The sequence below is a fragment of the Mastigoproctus giganteus genome, chromosome 14 (genome assembly GCF_048544385.1).
Source record: "Mastigoproctus giganteus isolate SK-2022 chromosome 14, ASM4854438v1, whole genome shotgun sequence".
In the NCBI taxonomy this organism is placed as follows: domain Eukaryota; kingdom Metazoa; phylum Arthropoda; class Arachnida; order Uropygi; family Thelyphonidae; genus Mastigoproctus; species Mastigoproctus giganteus.
In genome coordinates, this window is record NC_143588.1 from 73,376,196 (window position 1) to 73,394,800 (window position 18,605).

General features: G+C 39.6%; 1 protein-coding gene across 1 annotated transcript in view; it reads left to right on the forward strand.

Annotated features, from left to right (window-relative positions):
* Window positions 1-18,605, forward strand: part of LOC150075241 (uncharacterized) — a 61,957-nt gene that overhangs the window by 23,128 nt on the left and 20,224 nt on the right. The window contains exons 2-4 of the mRNA XM_090388352.1: window positions 10,917-11,075; window positions 17,583-17,705; window positions 18,150-18,286. Coding sequence (XP_090244478.1) covers window positions 10,937-11,075; window positions 17,583-17,705; window positions 18,150-18,286 — 399 coding nt within the window. The 5' untranslated portion in view covers window positions 10,917-10,936. The remainder of the gene's footprint in view (window positions 1-10,916; window positions 11,076-17,582; window positions 17,706-18,149; window positions 18,287-18,605) is intronic.

The window sequence follows — 18,605 nt, forward strand, 5'->3', positions numbered from 1 at the left end:
TAAGCCAACTTAAAACTTTAAATAGCATTTGTAAGCATTATTTCTAAATTTAATATTGATTTTTACCTATTTGACAATGATAAGGTTTGCCCACAATAGATTTAAAAACATCTTGCTTATTGGTATCTACATCATTAAATGCATAAGCCAACTGCAAGCGTAAATCACGTACACTACTGCACTGTTATCTCGCGTTAATTTTACATTTTATCTCTAGTATGAATTAAAGTATTGTATTATGCAACCTATGGCTTTAGGAAACATTAAAAACTAACCAGCATCTTTAATGATTTTTGCACATTCCATTATAAATGCAAATGCCTATGTACCCTTGTGTTTACTTGTGCTACGTCATCATAGACAGAGCTTTTCCGTTTTTCCCAAAGTTTCCTTTTATCGGAATTCGTTGCCATGGTTATTAGGAAAACTAAATTGCAAACCGAGTTTTCTTACTCGAAAACTGTAGCTGCCAAAAATTTTTAAATGCATTCCTATCGCGTGTCGTCCTCGTTTGGATCTAGAGTATTTTTAAATGCCGAATGGCTATCCATTTCCATTTGATAATGGCGACTACAAGGACACTGATAAACAACGATGCCGTGATCTGTGTCATTACATCAGGCTGCTGTGGCAGATACCATAACCAGATCAATATCAGATAGACGTGCCTAGTGCACTCCCTACACGTACTTTACCTGTGTTTCTAACGCAAACAGCTTGCTCCCAGATAAAATACAAGTAAATGATAAGAGACACCTTTCCATTCATTCAAACCAGGAGGCGAAATCGTGTATGCGTTAGGATTAACCCACACATCGAAAGTAAAGCTAGTTGCACTTCTCCCGTGGTTCCTGATCTGGACTAGAACTGTTGTTGCTTTTCTTGGAAGGGTCTATACTCCAATTCCAAAAAACTACTGATTAAACATCCGGTGTATAAACTAAAGCAAAAGAAATCCAATACATTTTTCTACCATCATTGTTGAATGGAGTGATTTAGAACTGCTGCACCTACAAATTTATATATTTCTTTTAAACATATATTTACTGTGGTAGTGCGTATAATTCTTCTATATCATAGATTAATGGCTTAACAATACAGCTAGTTGCTTATTCTTTCAGCAAAGTGACTAGTATGTAAGTATCGTGTAATCTCTTTGATTCTCTAAACATTTTCTCAAAATCCACCATCGTCCTGATTCCGTCTTCGTAGACCATATTCAGTTGCTTCTGAAGCCAAGTATGCACTATGCACCACGTCTTTTACTCCTCCATCAATTAAAACTCGGTACCCTCTTAACTTACAATTTTTTTCTTTGAGAGAATCAGATGGGGCAAGATCAGAACTGTTTGCGGTGAGGGAGAAGCTCAAACGATGAAGGCAATGGACTTCGTCGAAAACACTTGTTCTATCACATTTGTTAATTTAAATACAGAATGGTCATACAGAATCCTTTGCCATTTCTAAAAATTAAAAATTCGAAAACTTTAGGTTGTTCTGTACAACGATTTTTTGCATTTCAATTAGTATATGTGGGGGTTCTTTAAGCAATAAAAATATTTGAAATTTAACCACCAGAGGGCTCAGCGATTTATTCCCTAAATAAATTAGCGTTTGCATTTTATAAAAATAAATGACTCATTGGAGAATCCTAGTGTTTGCTCGTCGTGGTCTTATTCTTTTTCGTCAAGACAAAAAGCTTGAAGTTATCGCCATAACTTCAGTAGTGAGGTTTGATTTAAAGAACGCTACCTAACTTTGAAGAACGCTACCTAACTCATAAGCCTAGACGTGGTCATCGGCATCACAAGAAGCAATTCGAAGACTTGGTGAGGTGCGTCAACAAGCCCGATTAATTATAAATAAATAAATATAATTGTTATTGTGGTAAGATAAATTACACACAAATTCCTTCACAGCTAAGGAATGCCAGGGGTTTGCAATTTGAGTGATGCAGTATAAACATAATAATTAGCTTAATAGAACAATTCAACAAAAGGATAATGCGTAATTATAATATAAGTAACAAATATCACGCGTCTTAATAAGATAATGACATGTGAAACTTATAACAATGGATTCTGACTTGGATATATGTTGACCATGGGTCAACATAGACTACTGTTTACAGTCTCATGGAGGAGGCTCATTGGAAGATGTTAGAAGGCATATACAGGAGTCATCAGAAATGAAAGACAGGTTACTGTGAAGTGCCTGAAGTACTTTAAGCTGCTTCAGGTTGCTGTTTAAAGTTCTTCAAGGACTTCTTCATGCAAAACAGACGGATTCAAAAAATCTCAGTGTTGTTGGTGTGGGTACTGTAACGTTGATCTTGGGGGAGGGGTATTCTCTGTGGTGAGGAGAAATGGGCTTTCCGTACTTTTTCTCTTTCAGAAACTTGTCAGCATCTTCAGCATCTGTTTTACTGAGCATGTCGAGCATTTGGTTCGGAAAGAATCTATCAGCCAGGACAAGTGCGTTGGTATGGCTCACGAGCATTGGAGTTGATCTGAGCCGAGGTTGTGGGATTCTTCAGGAGTACGGGTCCCAGATGTTATGCTGGATGTAGCGATGGAGTTTGGTATTGACCGACTTCAGTATCCACTGCTCTATGGCGTAAATTCTCTTCAGGTTAGCGAGAGATGCTGAGGTCCAATTTTCGAAACCGTACAGGATTGCTGGATGAATTGAAGTAGTAGTAGTAGTGGCATGTGATGATGCAAGAAAGCAAGTGTTATGAGCTTATGCAGCATCAGCCAAAAAAAAAAAAAAATTAAAAAACAATTCCCTCTAAATGTTTCTTCAGTTCCTTCTTAAATTTATTTAACCTATCAATCTTCCACAACGGATAGATGGAAGTTTGTTCCTCAATTTGAATTTATGCCCCCTTAGGTTCGTAGTCTGACAGGTGGAAGAATCCCATCAGAATTCAGCTGCTCAACCCATTCAAGACCTTATACACCTCAATCAGATCACCTTTCAGGTGCCTAGTCTCTAGTGACTACGAACCGTGTGAGAATGGAGAAGTTCCGATCGCTAAGCAGTTTTTGCTTGGTGGGGTGTATATCTAAACCGAGAGCCAGGTAGCTGTCATATCAATGTAGTTGTCGAATGTCATTTTGGCATCAAAAACCACTCCGTGGTCAGTGTAGGTTTGCACATTTGGAATTCCTGTTTCTCCGAGAGAGAGAGAGAGAGAGAGAGATTTGATTTTTTTTTTTTTTTTTTTTGATTTGGTAGTTGTTGGCGCATCGGCTTCTGTGGCCATATTGCACCTCCCAAGGTTTTTGCAGTACTTTGATCCAAGCCCGAGGCGGGAATCGAACCCGCGACCTTTGGGTTGCCGGGCAGGTACTTTACCCACTCGGCTAGCCCGGTCGGCGAGAGAGAGAGAGAGAGAGAGAGAGAGAGAGAGAGAGAGAGAGATATTAAGTAGTGAAGGGCTGTGTTTTAATGAGAAGTCCGTTTGTCACTTTAGAGTGGATTTATGTGTAGGAGTTAAAACATGACAGTTACGCTTCATTGTCTTTGACTGTTGTGTTTATGATATTCGTGACCTGTAAGGGACTAATTATAGGACGCGAGTGTGTGTGTGTGTGTGTGTGTGTGTGTGTGTGTGTGTGTGTGTGTGTGTGTGTGTGTGTGTGTGTGTGTGTGTGTGTGTGTGTGTGTGTGTGTTGGCTTGTAGCACAAGCACCCTTTCACAGAGCAATCAACCTGGGAACCAAAGGATATCTCCCCATATATTGCATAGTGTGTATCTGCCAGCGGTACCAGTGGTCCCCCACAAAACCGCATAAAAGCGTCACTGTGAAATAGCAAAATCTACCAAGGCTAGATGAAGGTGTGAGTACTGTTAGTATTGTGAGGTGTCTGCGCGGGTAGCACAGTGGTATCGTCACCGTCCTCCCCATACCGGGCGGAAAAGGCCTGGGTTCGAATCCCGTCGATGACGCGAGGAACTTTAATGGGCTTTTTTCACTCCGTGGCTGAGTTAGTTGGTCTCAGGCGTAGATAGCAAGGTTTTTCTCCCCAGTAACTGGGGTTTTTTCGTCCAGCAAAACAGGCAAATCAACCATAGAACATACGCAATTTACAGACACAAATACGGGTTAATGTATTTAATTACGGGCAACCCTAAAATAATAATAATTTGTTAGTATTGTGAATATAGTGTTGTTGTGTTGTTTATTTCTTGAGCTTGTAGGAGCGGTCTTCTCTGTTGGTGAGGAGAATTGGTTTTCCATACTTTTTCTCTTTCTGGAATGGAATAGCATCAAAAGCTACATGGATGTCCATATAGGTGATGGCCATGGTTGGTTGGTTGTTTTAGGGTTTTAGCCTCATCAGCAACTTACGCCATACTGCTCCACATATAATACGTCTGTAAATTGCTGTTTTCTGTTTAACTTGGCGCAATATAGCCTCAGATTCTGATGCGCCGTAAAACCCCTAAATAAACAAACAAACAAACTGTTTTCTGGACGAAAAACCCGAGTTTCCGGGAGAAAACATCATGCTACCATCGATACTGATTGACTTAGCCTCCTTGTGAAAAAGGCCCATCAGGATTCCTTGTGTCAATGATGGGATTCGAACGGGTATTTTTTACTCAATGTGTGAAGGATAGTGGTTATACCAACTGTGCTACTCATGAGGACGTGATGGCCATTTCTGCTTTTTATTCAAGTGCTTGAAGCATGAACTGGGATTGTTATGTTTGTGTTGATTGATTTGCCAGGGATAAAAATGGTCCAGATTATCTAGTGTCCACCATACATCTAGTGTGATTGGTACTCCTTCGTGCATGATACGTATAGGCTTAAAGGCGGCTTTGGCCTCCACATATTTCTCTATAAAATCAAACATTGCATTATTTGGAATTAGAAGGCTATCAAAGCGAATTTTGTCCTGAACACTCTACCTATATCGCCAGCGAAAAGCGAATGCCCCACACAACGTAAAAATTTTAAATGCCAAATTCGACACTCTTGCAACCTCTTTCGGCCTAATTAAATTCAAGCCTTTATCCCCCCCCCCTTTTTTTTTTATAGGTCCTAGCCACTGAAATCTCAGGAAATTAGGTGGCAGGACCTGCCAGAGTACTTATCTAAAAATACTGGTGTACCTGGTCTGCCTCCACGGGGCTAAGTGTGGGCAACGTTGGGCCTCAGTAGGGGTCCAGCGGCTAAACGGCCAGATGAACAACAGAACACAACACTACACATGTACAATATCCATACACTTTTAAATCTTTGGCCTTCCCAGTGAACTGGTACACCCACAATGAAAGCAACGCGGAGATGGGGGAAACCCCTGGTGCCGTTAGACACTAAATACACTTTACACTTATGGTGGACTCCCATAATGTACTCGAAAATTTTGGTAGGTGATTTGATCAATTTACCACGTCCAGCCCACTGTTTGTCAGAAACTCCTCCATCCTTGCACCATTTCCAGCACCCCTGCGCCTCACTGAACCAACAGGCTGAGCGGCAATTGAGATCGGCTGAAATAACAATCCTTGCTCCCTCAAGCTCCCTCAACACTTGTTGAAGATACTGTATTCCTGGTAGAATGTCCTCCCCGGGCCTGCAATAAACGGATATCGCATAGAGCTCACCCAGAGAGGAAATGATGTGGACGCAAGCAGCCCATGGGGAGCAGAGATGTGAAATCTGTGTCACTGTAAGAGTCGGGTTTCTGACTACACCCGCTGCCCAGGGTGCGGCGCCAGGGGCCTGAACAATTTTATACATCAGGGGATAACCCCTAGCTTTATTCAGATAGGTGTAGGGCTCTTGAATGAGTAAGGCATCGATGTTTTCCTCTTCTGCAATCTTTGTAAGTTGGGCAGCAACAGCTTTAGCCCGTTGAGCGTTGATCTGTAAGAATTTTAGTTTGTCTACGTTATATTTTTTAGGGAGAGTACCCATAATTGATACGTTGTTGGTACATACTCTTCATTTTAATATAAACAGGGCATTTGTTGTCTCTTATTGAGTGTGTGTGAGGAAGCTTCTGGCTCCTGCAGTTAACACAGATGGGTTGGTTGGCCTTGTTAGGGCAGGACTCAAAGCCATGTCCCTTCTCGGCACAGTGTCCACATATTTGCTCCTTCAGGGATAGGTATGACCGAGTTTACAGCAGCGGAAGCACTTTGGCACCGCTACGTGCTCCCTGAAGCGGTGTGAGCCTCAGTGTATATATGTACGATTTTGGTGTGTGAGCACCTGCCAGGCTGTTGGAGTGAGTTACACCACCCAGTTGGCGGAGTTGCCCGATCTGGACGTAGTTTGGAACTTGGGAGTTATGAACTCTGTTGGATCAGTATCCGGGAACGCACGTTGTAGGTTGCGCCTGTAAATTTAATCCCTTACGGAGATTGGCTCCAGATCTTTCTGCACATCAAAAATTACGATCGATGGTCCTCTTTTTCGTGGGGGGGGGGAATGGTTGGTTGTTGTTGAGTTTTATTGGCGCATTCGGGAGGGCTGAGAAAGTAAGCCCATGGTAGGTATTTTGGCATTTGTTATGATTTTTTCTGCATCCTCTTTTGTATCAGTTTCAATTATTCCAGTATTGTGGGTCTTTCTTATTGATTTGATTCTGGTATGCTTCAGGTCATCTGAAAGAGTGGTCATTATCGTCCTCTTTATTTCTTCACTTGACTTGGGTGCCTCAACTGTTACAGGCTTGAGTATCACTAGATTTGGAGTGGGCAGCAGAGTCTTCCGTCTCTGTGGCTGTAGTTTCTTAGGGCTTGGTTTGGTCATCTTCAGCGCGTCAGCAAAAGATGGGGTGCGATGTGGCATTTTATTTCTCCCATCAAGGTTTAGAGCCTCAATTGTTGCGACCGCTTTCTGGTGCTTGAAGTGAGTCTGGAGGAGTATGGTCTCCACCTTTGACCAGAGACTTACGATGTCAGCTCTCAGATTTGCAGTGACTCTATTATTTGAGTCCTTCATTAAGTTTTCTAGGGCTGTGCGCAGGGTAAGGGTCTGCTCCAGCACAGACACATCCGTTAGCATCCGATCCAATTGGGCTGGTTCATTAGGTTTTGGCTGTTGTTCTATCTTGTCCTGGCGCGTAGCTGGCAGCTCCTGTAGGACCTTGCCTTCACTGGCACTCCTCATGCTCCTGTCAGATCTAGGAACAAGTAACTTACCTTTCTTCTTACTCGTGGAGGTGAGTTCCTGGTCCCCGGTCGATCCTTTATTTGTCACGTCCGTCCTTTGATCACACTGCGTGACTTCTATTTGACTCTGTAGTTCAGTTGCAGTACGTTCTGAATCAGTAGTTTCTAATTTCGACATATTCGGTTTATCGGGGTTATCCCCCAAGTTGGGGTAGTTTCTCACATGTAGGTAATTTAAGAACGATCGGTGTTTGCCACAAGTCCGTAGCACAATTGCACGTCACTAAATACACTATCAAAATTTGGGCTGTGCACCACTAAATGCAGGGGGGGAGCAATACACTGTGCGTCCGCGCTAGAAGGTTTGGGCTATCCTCCGCTGGTAATGCGGGGGGGGGGGGACAGAAGCAATAAAACGTGCGTCCGCGCTGGAAAGCAGCCATCTTTTCCTCCTATAATTTACCATATTGAACATTAATTATTTATAAAATTATACGATATTGGATGTGTATCGATGGCCAGACTTAGTTGCCCTCCACCACCAATCCGGCACGCTGCTACTGTCACGTGATCAAAACAAGACGAACAAAAGCCTTTGTTCGCCTTGCTGGGGAAGAAGCAATAGCAGTTAGTTACGAACGTAATTAATACACAACATTGATTCACAGTATAACTAAGGCTGGTCGGAAACCTCAAGGAATATTCAAAAATTTTTAAAAGTTATACCAATCTTCTGTACTACTAGTTCGATAGTTCAACTGTTGATGATCCTGCTCAGGTAGCTAACAAACTAAATGAATATTTTGCATCGACATTCACACATGAGGAGTTATTCAGCGAGGGGAATACCAGAGGTGTATTCAACTTTGGCAGTAAGCTAGATAATCCTGTGATAACTGAGAGTAAAGTGGAGGAGAAATTGTTGAAGATAAACACAAGAAATGCACCTGGGGTGGATGGGATCTATCCAGTTATATTAAAGGAGGCAGCAAAGTAAGTAAGCAAACCCTTAGCCATAATTATGAGAGCTTCCTTGGACTCAGGGGAGGTACCCATGGACTGCAGATGTGCAAATGTGACCCCAATTCACAAAGGAGGATCAAAGCCTGACACAAGTAATTATAGACCTGTGAGTTTAACTTCTGTTCCAGGAAAATTAATGGAGGTACTGGTTAAAGAAGCACTGCAGGATCATCTAGACAAGACTTCAGTTATAGCTTGGACACAGCTATAACTGAAGATAACAAATCGTCTTATGGGCCAGAAAATATGTAAATACATAACAAAGAATGAAGCTTAAATAATAATAAATAAAAAGTATACAAATGAGCTAAAGATGATAAATATAATTTACAAAATTTTGTTAAGGGGAAGTCTTGCCTGACCAATTTGATTGGATACTATGATGCAGTCACAAAAGAACTGGATGCACGGAATAACTTTGATATTATATACTTGGACCTTAGAAAGGCTTTTGATACTGTTGCACATGGAAGACTGCTGCACAAATTGGAGCAGTGTGGCATTGGAAGCAAATTGCTGCTATGGATAAAGGGGTGGTTGAGGGGGAGAAGACAGAGAGTGGTAATCAATGGACACTGCTCATCGTGGACTAATGTTATTAGTGGAGTCCCTCAGGGTTCAGTATTGGGTCCATTATTGTTTTCTGTATTTATAAATAATATTGATGATGGTATATCAAGCTGAATGTCCAAGTTTGCATACGATACAAAGATTGGCAGGGTTGTTAAGGACACTACTAACGCTATGCTGCTGCAACAGGATTTGGAAAGGTTGAGCAGATGAGCTGAGAGGTGGCAAATGAAGTTTAAGATTGACAAATATAAAGTACTACATATGGGAAACAGCAACCCCAGAGCAACGTATCAACTCTGTGGTACTACACTGACAGTGGTAGAGAATGAAAAGGACCTGGGGATGGTTGTGCAGGCAGATATGAAGTTTTCTGAGCAGTGCAGACCGGCTGCAAGAGTAGCTCATGGTGTCTTATCAATGATATACAGGAATTTTTCTAGCAGGGATAAGGAGGTGATTATTCCCTTGTATAAGGCAATGGTCAGGCCACACCTAGAGTACGGTATACAGGTCTGGAGGTTTCATTTCAAGAAGGATGTAGAGCTGCTGGAATGAGTACAGAGAAGGGCAACAAGATTAGTGACTTGAACAAAGGGTTGCTCTTACGAAGAAAGGCTTAAGTTTTGGAAATTACAGTGTCTGGTGACTAGGCACCGGCGAGGTGATCTGATAGAGGTGTATAAAGCCTTGAATGGTTTGAGCATGCTCAGTGCTGATGGAATTCTGCCTCTTGCTGAGAATAATCACCTGAGAGGGCATAAATTCAGATTGAGGAAAGACAGATGTAGGATATATGTGCGGAAATTTGCCTTTAGCCAGTGGGTAGTTGGTTGGTGGAACAGACTTCCATCCCTTGTTGTGGAAGTTGATAGCCTAAATAAATTTAAGGCTCAGCTGAACAGGTATTTCGAACGAACGGAGGGGTGAAGTGGAAGTTTTTTTTTTTTTTTTTTTTTGGCTGATGCTGCATAAGCTTGCTTTCTTGCGTCATATGCTTCTACTAATGCTAATGCTATTCTGGAGTCTAACTAAGTAAATCATATGTATTTATGTTGCAGTTTTAACAGTATAAACACTAGATAAATTTGAAACAATGTATCTCTATGCAATCCTGACTACCGGCGGAGCACGCCAGTATCGGTAAAACGAAAAATGGTCATGAATTTCCATTACCTTTGCCGATTTTCAAACCTTTAACATCGGTAGACTCCATTCGGTTATGGGAACACAGTAGACTCAAATTTAATCCAATCTGAGAACTTTGGAGCACTAAAACTGTTCAAAAAGGAGCACCAAGGATACGAGCCGACATGAAGAATAATTGGAAGTGTAAAGTCTCATTAGAAAATAATGGTAGACACTTGGAGATTTCATCATTAATAAAGTTTATTGAAAAATTTACCTTTGTGTTATTTTTCGGAATGAATTGCTTTGCGCCCTGCTAGTGGTTAAATTTCGAACTAATTTTTATTGTTTAAAAATCTCACATATACTTATTATAATGCAGTAAAATCGTTTTTCGATGCGGCCTATATTTTTAAAGTTATTCAATTTCAAAAGTCGGAAAGGACATTGCAGGCATCCTGTATAATCGAAATCTATATACTCACTTAAGTAGAAATGTTACCCCTCTCCCAATAGGGTCATGATTAGCTTGCTGTATAATGAAATTGGCAACAGTAATTACTTCCAGTATGTGTCGTGCTTGTGAAGAGTAACGTATCATTTCGACCTTGTGCTCTGATGCAACACCACCTTCGTCATAGAATGATATGCCGCTGCTCATGAGCATCCACGCACGATCAGGGAATCTTGTAGTTACCCATTTTTCATTCTTCAACTAGCGAATGGATGCAGTTACTCTGAGAAGCTAAATTAAATCATAGGCTTAATATATCTTTCAGAATGGTTTGGTTCCTAGCAATATACATGTAAGTCGTATTACTCTATTAGTCATGGCGAATTTGTTTCCTTGTGTTTCTTATCTGTTCATTAATTTATATTGGAATCATATCGTTTATGCCGCTTCAGTTGTTTGGTGTGATATGAGAACGCGATAATGTTATGTGATAAAGAATTTGTCTCACTAGTTGACTTACTCGAAATATATCTCTTATGTAGCCTTCTGTTTTTTTACCATATGTGACATCTAGTAAAACCTTACTTTGTATCTTTCCTGTAGAGTGTCCATCTCTTTTAGAGATGCCCCACGTAGTTCATCGTATAGTGTCTCGAATCGCTACCCTGCGTCTTCAAAGAGAAGGAAGTGGTTTCTTAGTGCGAAAGGTCATAGGCGGTGTCATTGAAAATTGCGATCCATTTTTACTGTTGGACCACATCGGTAAGTCAGAAACATTTCTAGATTTTAAAATACTTTTATTTGAGCTACTTTTCTTTCGTAATATTTCTTAAAAAATTTTTTGTTCCAGTATATGACGGTTCGACAATTTTTATATGTATATTTAGAGAAAAAGTATTATATTTTCCGGACCATGCACCCATGTTTCAGATGGAAAATTTTGGTAAAAAAATCATATATTTCGTGAAACACAAATTCGCAGATTCTTTCAAAACAAAAATTAGTGTATAAGGAATTTTAAAATCTCAAAAACTAGATATCACTGAAGAGAATGAACTTCATTGTCTTCAGTGCTATTTAGGGCATTTAGGGCATTGCTATTTCACGTTTTTAGAAAGAGTTGAGATTTTTAGATGACAGTAAAATTTTATTGATCGTTTCCTTGGAAATAAATACGAGTTTTAGTATGCATACGTAGCCCCTCCCTTGGATATGCAAATCTACGAACAGTTTGATCTTATAATAAAAAAAAATCATTGCATGCGCCTAGTATACCTTCCTGCCTTAAGGCGCAATGGAATTTTAGACAACATTTTTTAGATAACAGATCGTCTTATGGGCCAGAAAATATGTAAATACATAACAAAGAATGAAGCTTAAATAATAATAAATAAAAAGTATACAAATGAGCTAAAGATGATAAATATAATTTACGAAAAATATAAATTAGAAAACAGGCCTTGTGCGTCGGGTTGCATTATATCATCAAAGTTTCTTGCGACGACCGACTAAACGGTTAAAATAAATTTATTAAAATAAAAATGATATATACATAAGATAAAATAAGATAAAAGCGTTAAAATACAACAAGAGAAAAGAGTTAAAATATATATAATAAAAGAGTTAAAATACATAGATAGTAGCTTTCGAAGCGAAGTGACTCTTCATCAGCTAGTCTGTGAATGGTGTACTTCAGTATATACTGAATAATACAGTATATACTGTACTTCAGTATAGACATGTATCACGAGTCTGGTGTCGGTAAAGCAGAATTATGTACGTGTGATGATGGCCAGCGCTCATTGCACTGCAATACAGTACATTCTATAATATGGTGTAAGTGTACTCCCCTCGTCCGATTCATAGTACTATTATTGGTGGCTATGTGTAGTGCTTCAAGCCATGCGCGACACCAGACTCGTGATACATGATCATGCCCAGCTGACTTGTGCTATTGTAACTATCAATATATAATGAAGTACACCATTCACAGACACTGATGAAGAGGCACTTCGCTCCGAAAGTTACTATCTATGTATTTTAACGCTTTTATTATATATATTTTAACTCTTTTATCTTGTTATATTTTAACACTTTTATCTTATGTATATATCATTTTTATTTTAATAAATTTATTTTAACTTGTTAGTCGGTCGTCGCAAGAAACGTTGATGATAAAAATATAAATGCCAATAAGATAAACATTTGCAATATTAAAATCGTTGTGGCATCCAAAAAATGTAATGCATTGATTTCTATCAAAGTGCTTATAAGGGGATTGTATTTGTGAACGGAAGAATTCATTCGGAATCTTCCACGTTAAATATAACCTGTACAATATCAATTACATGACTGCATTTGGTTATGGAAAAGTTTATAGACAAAATATGGGTTCATAACTAAACGCCTATTGATGTTTATTAGGTAAACAGGGTCTATTTTATCGCAGAGAATTATATGGTTGATGTTCTGCCATACTTGGCATTTACTTTGCCTTGACCCTCCGTGTCACCATTCCCCCCCCCCCCAATTCAGTTTCACACAACTGGCTTTAGCGCAGCAAACGGTGCCTTTTTTGCTCGAGCAGGTTTCATCTCAACAGTCGTAGCAGAGATGTTGGATTACTTCTGTGATTACTTCTGACTTGGGTTAGCCCTAAAACCAAAAGATTGGTTGGTGATAAGTCTGAAGATCGAGGAGCCATTCATGTGGACAATATCTGCCAAGCAGAGACGATCTGAACCAACGTTTAACATATGTAATTGATACTGGGCATGAAGTAGGGAGGCTGTGCAGCATGGTGCTTAAACGCTATGGTTTCGGTTGTGTTTCTTTCCCGAAGGCTAGGTATATCTGTGTGGCCTAAAATTTCGACATTTTGTCGGCCTGTGACTATCTCACTTTGAAGGAAGTCACCTACTTGTCGCGTCCTCTCCTCCACCCCCCATCAAAGTTTCCACAGAGCCATTTAATACATTGAAGCAGTTTTCAAAGCTTTTATCATACAGAAACCTATCTGATTTGAAGCCCCAAAATCCACTAATGGAATATACTGCACACTACTTGTTCTTGGCTCCTCTCATGTCACGTCTAATGTAATAATAGGTGGTAGAACGGCTATCTCACAGGCCTAGGAAATAACAATATTTGTGAACCCTCCTTGCATGTCTATTAACATGCCACTGAATTTGAGGTCAATCCAGATATTCCACTGATGAGTGCTGTTTTGAATTGCTTCACTATTAGGTAAACAGAGAATTCACCTTTAGGTAAACAGAGCAGGCAGTGGGAATGGATGGCTTTAAATGGCTGTTATCCCAGAGAATAGCTTTCAAACTTCTCCGTGAGGAGTAGATGAAGGGGCATCAGTCAGATAATAATATTAATAATTATTGTTATTATTATTTTAGCGGTCTCCGGGACGTAATCTTTATCTGTTTGCGTGTATTGTGTCTATAGAAGCGTGTGTCCATGGACTCAGTTGTATGTTGTGTGGACTGAAAAACACAGAATAACTGACGGGGAAGAACTCTACTTCCTCCGCTTCAGATCGACTAACTACAATCTCCATTGAAGAGGACTTTAGGAATTCCTCCAGTTGTAGACAGGAATCGCACCCAGATCTTTTCAGATGAGTGACAAGTTTGTTTGTTTGTTTGTTATTTGGTTTTTAGGAGCATTAGCAACTAAGGCCATATTGCTCCGGGATATGCGGTGGTCATTCCCTGACCTTTCCGCATCCTCCGTATTTGGTGGTGAGGGGCTCGAACCCCGGTCTAATCAAGAAGCCTGTGCTACGCACTGCTGCTCCTTCCCACCTGGCTATGGAGGCGCCTGAGTGACAAGTGGTGAAACTACTATACTATCACGGAGGACTGTCATTCAGATGTAATATGTACGTGTGGCAATTTCCTAAAAAACTCCGTTGATATAGTGGCAATTGCAGAGCAGACCGTTTAGATTGTCGACTAAACTTTGTTTTTTTCCATAGTGAGACACTTTGGCTTCTTCTTAACCAAGTGTTCCTGCTGCAGTATTGAGGCGGGAAGGTCGGCTTTATCTTTGAAGAGCGCTAGACCTGTAATGGATCATTCAACTCATCTTGGATAAACAGCTCTGGCTCCGATGTCTCTTCTTTGGGTGTATATTCAAGATGGGCTGAAACTTCTCAGGTCTCCGCCAATCGCTCCTTAAAAATTGCATTCTATTTCTTCTCAAGAATGTAGTCCATGCTGTGGAAGTACTGGAATTGACATACTGTCATTCTGAGGGATTTGTCTCTTCCTCCGAATTCATAAACAGTCTCGTGCTAGTCATCGCTGATTTTGTTGTTATAGGATTTTAGGCACATCAGCGACTTCGACTATATCGCGCCATATATATTGTCTGTAAATTGCGAGTATTCTGTGACTGACTTGCCTCTTTTCTGTACGAATAACCCTAGTTTGAAAAAATGTTACCTTCGCCTGAACCAAAGCACTAACTCAGTCAAGTTGTGAAAAAGGCCCATAAAAATTACTTTCGTCATAATGGGGATTCGAAATCAGATCCTTCAGATACATCACAGATTGGGGGAGGACGGTGATGACATCAACTATGCTGCCTGTGAGGACTATTAATCGCTGAGAACAGTTACATTTGCCTTACAGAAAGAACTATCACCATTTTGCTCTTTTGGCTCCTATCATGGGCATGCCAGACGGCGTCAACTTCTTTCTTTTGTTTAACCAGTTACGAAATCCATTCGAACAAACAGTACAAATAACATGTCGAGCTCACGGTCATTCTGGTCACCTAGAGGACAGCCAGATCACAACTGGTAAATTTTCCGAATAACGTCGTGATTATATGCTGTTTTGATTTAGTAAGGAAAGGGCCGCACAAAGACCAGAATTTGGTCTTTATTTATGTAATTCTTTATATTCAAAGAATTACATAAATATGAATGTATAAAAATAATAATAAATGAAGGGTGATTATTTTCATGTAGGTTGTCTGAATAGGTATCAGAGTGGTATTATCGCTGACATCATGTTCGTGTAATAGATTTAATCACAAAACTAGACGTAATAGAGAAAAATCAGAAATAAATTTGGAATCAGCGTGCAAAGATTTATTTAATTCACAACTTTTTTTCGATGAAAAATACTCGTAGACCTGTGTTATCAATTGCAGGTTATCAATTTGTAAATTATTGATTACCAATTTTCGGTATTAATTGGTTTATCGATTAATACCCAGCAGTAGAAAATCAAATTTCTGCACAAATTTAGCTAACCAAATAAAATGACAGTCGATGTTAACGTCATCATACAATTTTCTAGCAACGACCGACTTCGACACATTCGGTCGTCGCTGGAAAATTGTATGATATTGTGTGTGTGTGGGGGTGATCTTTCTTTATTATATTATTTTATTTATACTTATTATTTGCAATTCTCTGAACGCGCTACTGACGTCTTTAATACCCCCACATACGCAAACCTGACTACAAATTTCAGAAAATTCCAATTTCTAGGGTGTGTAAAGCGGTTGTTAGCAGAAAATTAAAGCCACATATTTGTTTACAAAAATTAGCACTCTGGGCATTCTGATTTTCCTTCGAGACTGACAGGCATGCTTTCTCTTCTGGGGCACTCTGGTTTTCCTTCGAGACTGACAGGCATGCTTTTTCTTCTGGGGCACTCTTGACATGACGCACCTTCTTGTGTAGACGATATGTTTACAGGTGTACATACCTGGCTCATTCTCTTTACAAGGGCCTACATTACCAAACTCGCCTACCTCCACTTCAACCTGCACTCACGACCTTCTCCCATTTGACCACACCACACAGAAAGCTCCTTCTTCCAATTTTTCTCTCCCCGAACTTCACTCTTCCCTTCAAGTTTGGCACGCCTCCTCCAAGGACTCCAACCAATCTTCTTTTTACTGTTTAAATTTCCGTTCCTTCCTATTTGCTAACACAATTCTCCTAAGCTGTCTCCCCAGCGCACAAACCAACCCTTTTCTAGAACTTTCTTATTTTTTTTCTCACAGGCAGCATGACTCTTTCATGTCCACCGGCAACCTCCATCCAAAAACACTCATTTTTGTTTCACACCTTAATCTCTAAAAGTATCCGAACACCCTAATATCAGTCAGCCTGACGCCGTTTCATTTTGAAGGGAACACTGGACGTCCACTCATTTCATGTTTTGGTTCTAATGGTGTCATAGATCAAAGGAGGCGCTTCGTATAATCCCGTTTCACGTCCTATTGTTCTTCCTTAAGCAACCCATTCACGCCTGTTTTCAAATGGCGCCCCCTTACCTAGTCCTGCTGTCCCTGTTTGCTCTCTCGTATTATTTGAATTACTTGTTTACCTCTTTGCTACTATTCTTAATTCACACGCTTAAAACTGTCCATTACTAAATCTAGTGTTCTTCAAACTTTAACCTTACTTTTAGCAAAAACAAATATTCTTATTTAAATTTGTAAGATCTATATCTTAAAATATGCAACCCGAAGCTCAAGGCTTGTTTTCCAAAGTCGATGTTAACTTTTTGAATTCGCCCTGAAAATGTGTTCTCAAGAATATTGATATACGGTGGTGACGATTGCACTCTTCTGAATTTTGCAAATAGCAACTGGAATGCAAAAGGCGACTGGATTCTTTCGCGGTCTCAGAAGAATCTATCAGCTTGCTTTGAGGATCAAATTCCAGAGGGGATCTGAAACGCTGACACTAGTTTAAATTTTATGTTGTTACTTGTGTACGCAATCCTTTTACATAGAGTCTGTGTTTTGTCATTCCGTCACGGACTGGAGGAATTTCTAAAGGCATCTTCAATCCGAACTGTAGTTAGACGATTTCAGGCTGAGGTAGTAGGGTTTATCTCTTGAGTTATCCGAATTTTTCTGTCTGCACAACATGCAAGTCCACTTGAAAATTTAACTTTTTATTTTCTTTTTTTAATTTCCATCCACTACATTAGTTAATTTTTATCGTTTTATTTTAACAGTACCTTCATAGAGCATAATTGTAATATATTATATTTTTCGAATTCTTCTGAAAATACAATATTTTCAAGTAATATTTGGTTATATTCGTTGTTATTACCTTGGTTACTAAATGCTTAACACGAAATGTATTTCTTTGTTCCTTAAAAATAAAAATTCCTCTGGAAATAATATTTAGGCCCACCCATCATGCATCTCTCTAAATTGCTAATGCATGGTGGAAGTTTTACAGATAATGTCTTATTGTGAATTTTTGCTCTCATTCAGGTCCAATCACATACAAGCCTGGAGAAGCTGTCGGAGCGCCTGACCATCCACATAGAGGTTTTGAAACGGTTACATATGTTATTGAAGGTGGGGTAAAACACGAAGACTCGGCAGGAAACAGAGGTAAGAGTTTAAACTTTTGATATTTGATACTTTTTTATTTTCTGTGTTAAAATGTATTTTTAATTATTATTATTATTAATACTGCCCATAAATTATGATTACAAATAAGGTTTAAAATATCCATTAAGTCAATGGCATCTAAATTCACTGCTGAATCAGTAAAACTATCTATCATGTCTGTAGCTCACATTCAAAAAAATTCATGTAAGATGGATTTCCTATAAGATTTCATTTAAGATGAATTTCTTAAAGTGCAAAGAGTAAATAACAAAATGTATTTGTGAATTACGTAGCTAATTAAACAAACGTTCCAGAAGTTCCATGAAATTCGAACGAAACTATTTTTTAAATTTCTTTGCCGGTGAATTGCTAAACGCTTTGCTACTTTCCACATGAGATGGTACCATGCTTTCCATTTTACCATATGTTGAATGATACTTTCAGGAGAGCTCCGTAGTGGTTGGGTTCAGTGGATGCGAGCGGGCCACGGAGTTGTTCATAGTGAAATGCCAACCGATGACCTTGTGCAAGAAGGTGGCACCTGGGAAGGATTCCAGCTGTGGATTAACTTACCTGCAAAGGTAAATGTACTTTGAGTTGTTTTACTGTTCTAAATGTTCTGAAATAGATTGTTTTAATTTCGTTAAAAGTCTTATTTCTTTACTGTTCTGATAAATTGAGAATCACTCTGAAATGCATGATGTTTAATTTATCATTCAGTATCATTTAAGAATGATGAATACTTATGACATATATTGTATACTGTACACGTCATCAGGGGCGCGCCGCGTAGCCAGGTGGGAAGGAGCAGCAGTGCGTAGCACACGCTTCTTGATTAGGCCGGGGTTAGAGCCCGTCACCACCAAATACGGAGGATGCGGAAAGGTTAGGGAATGACCA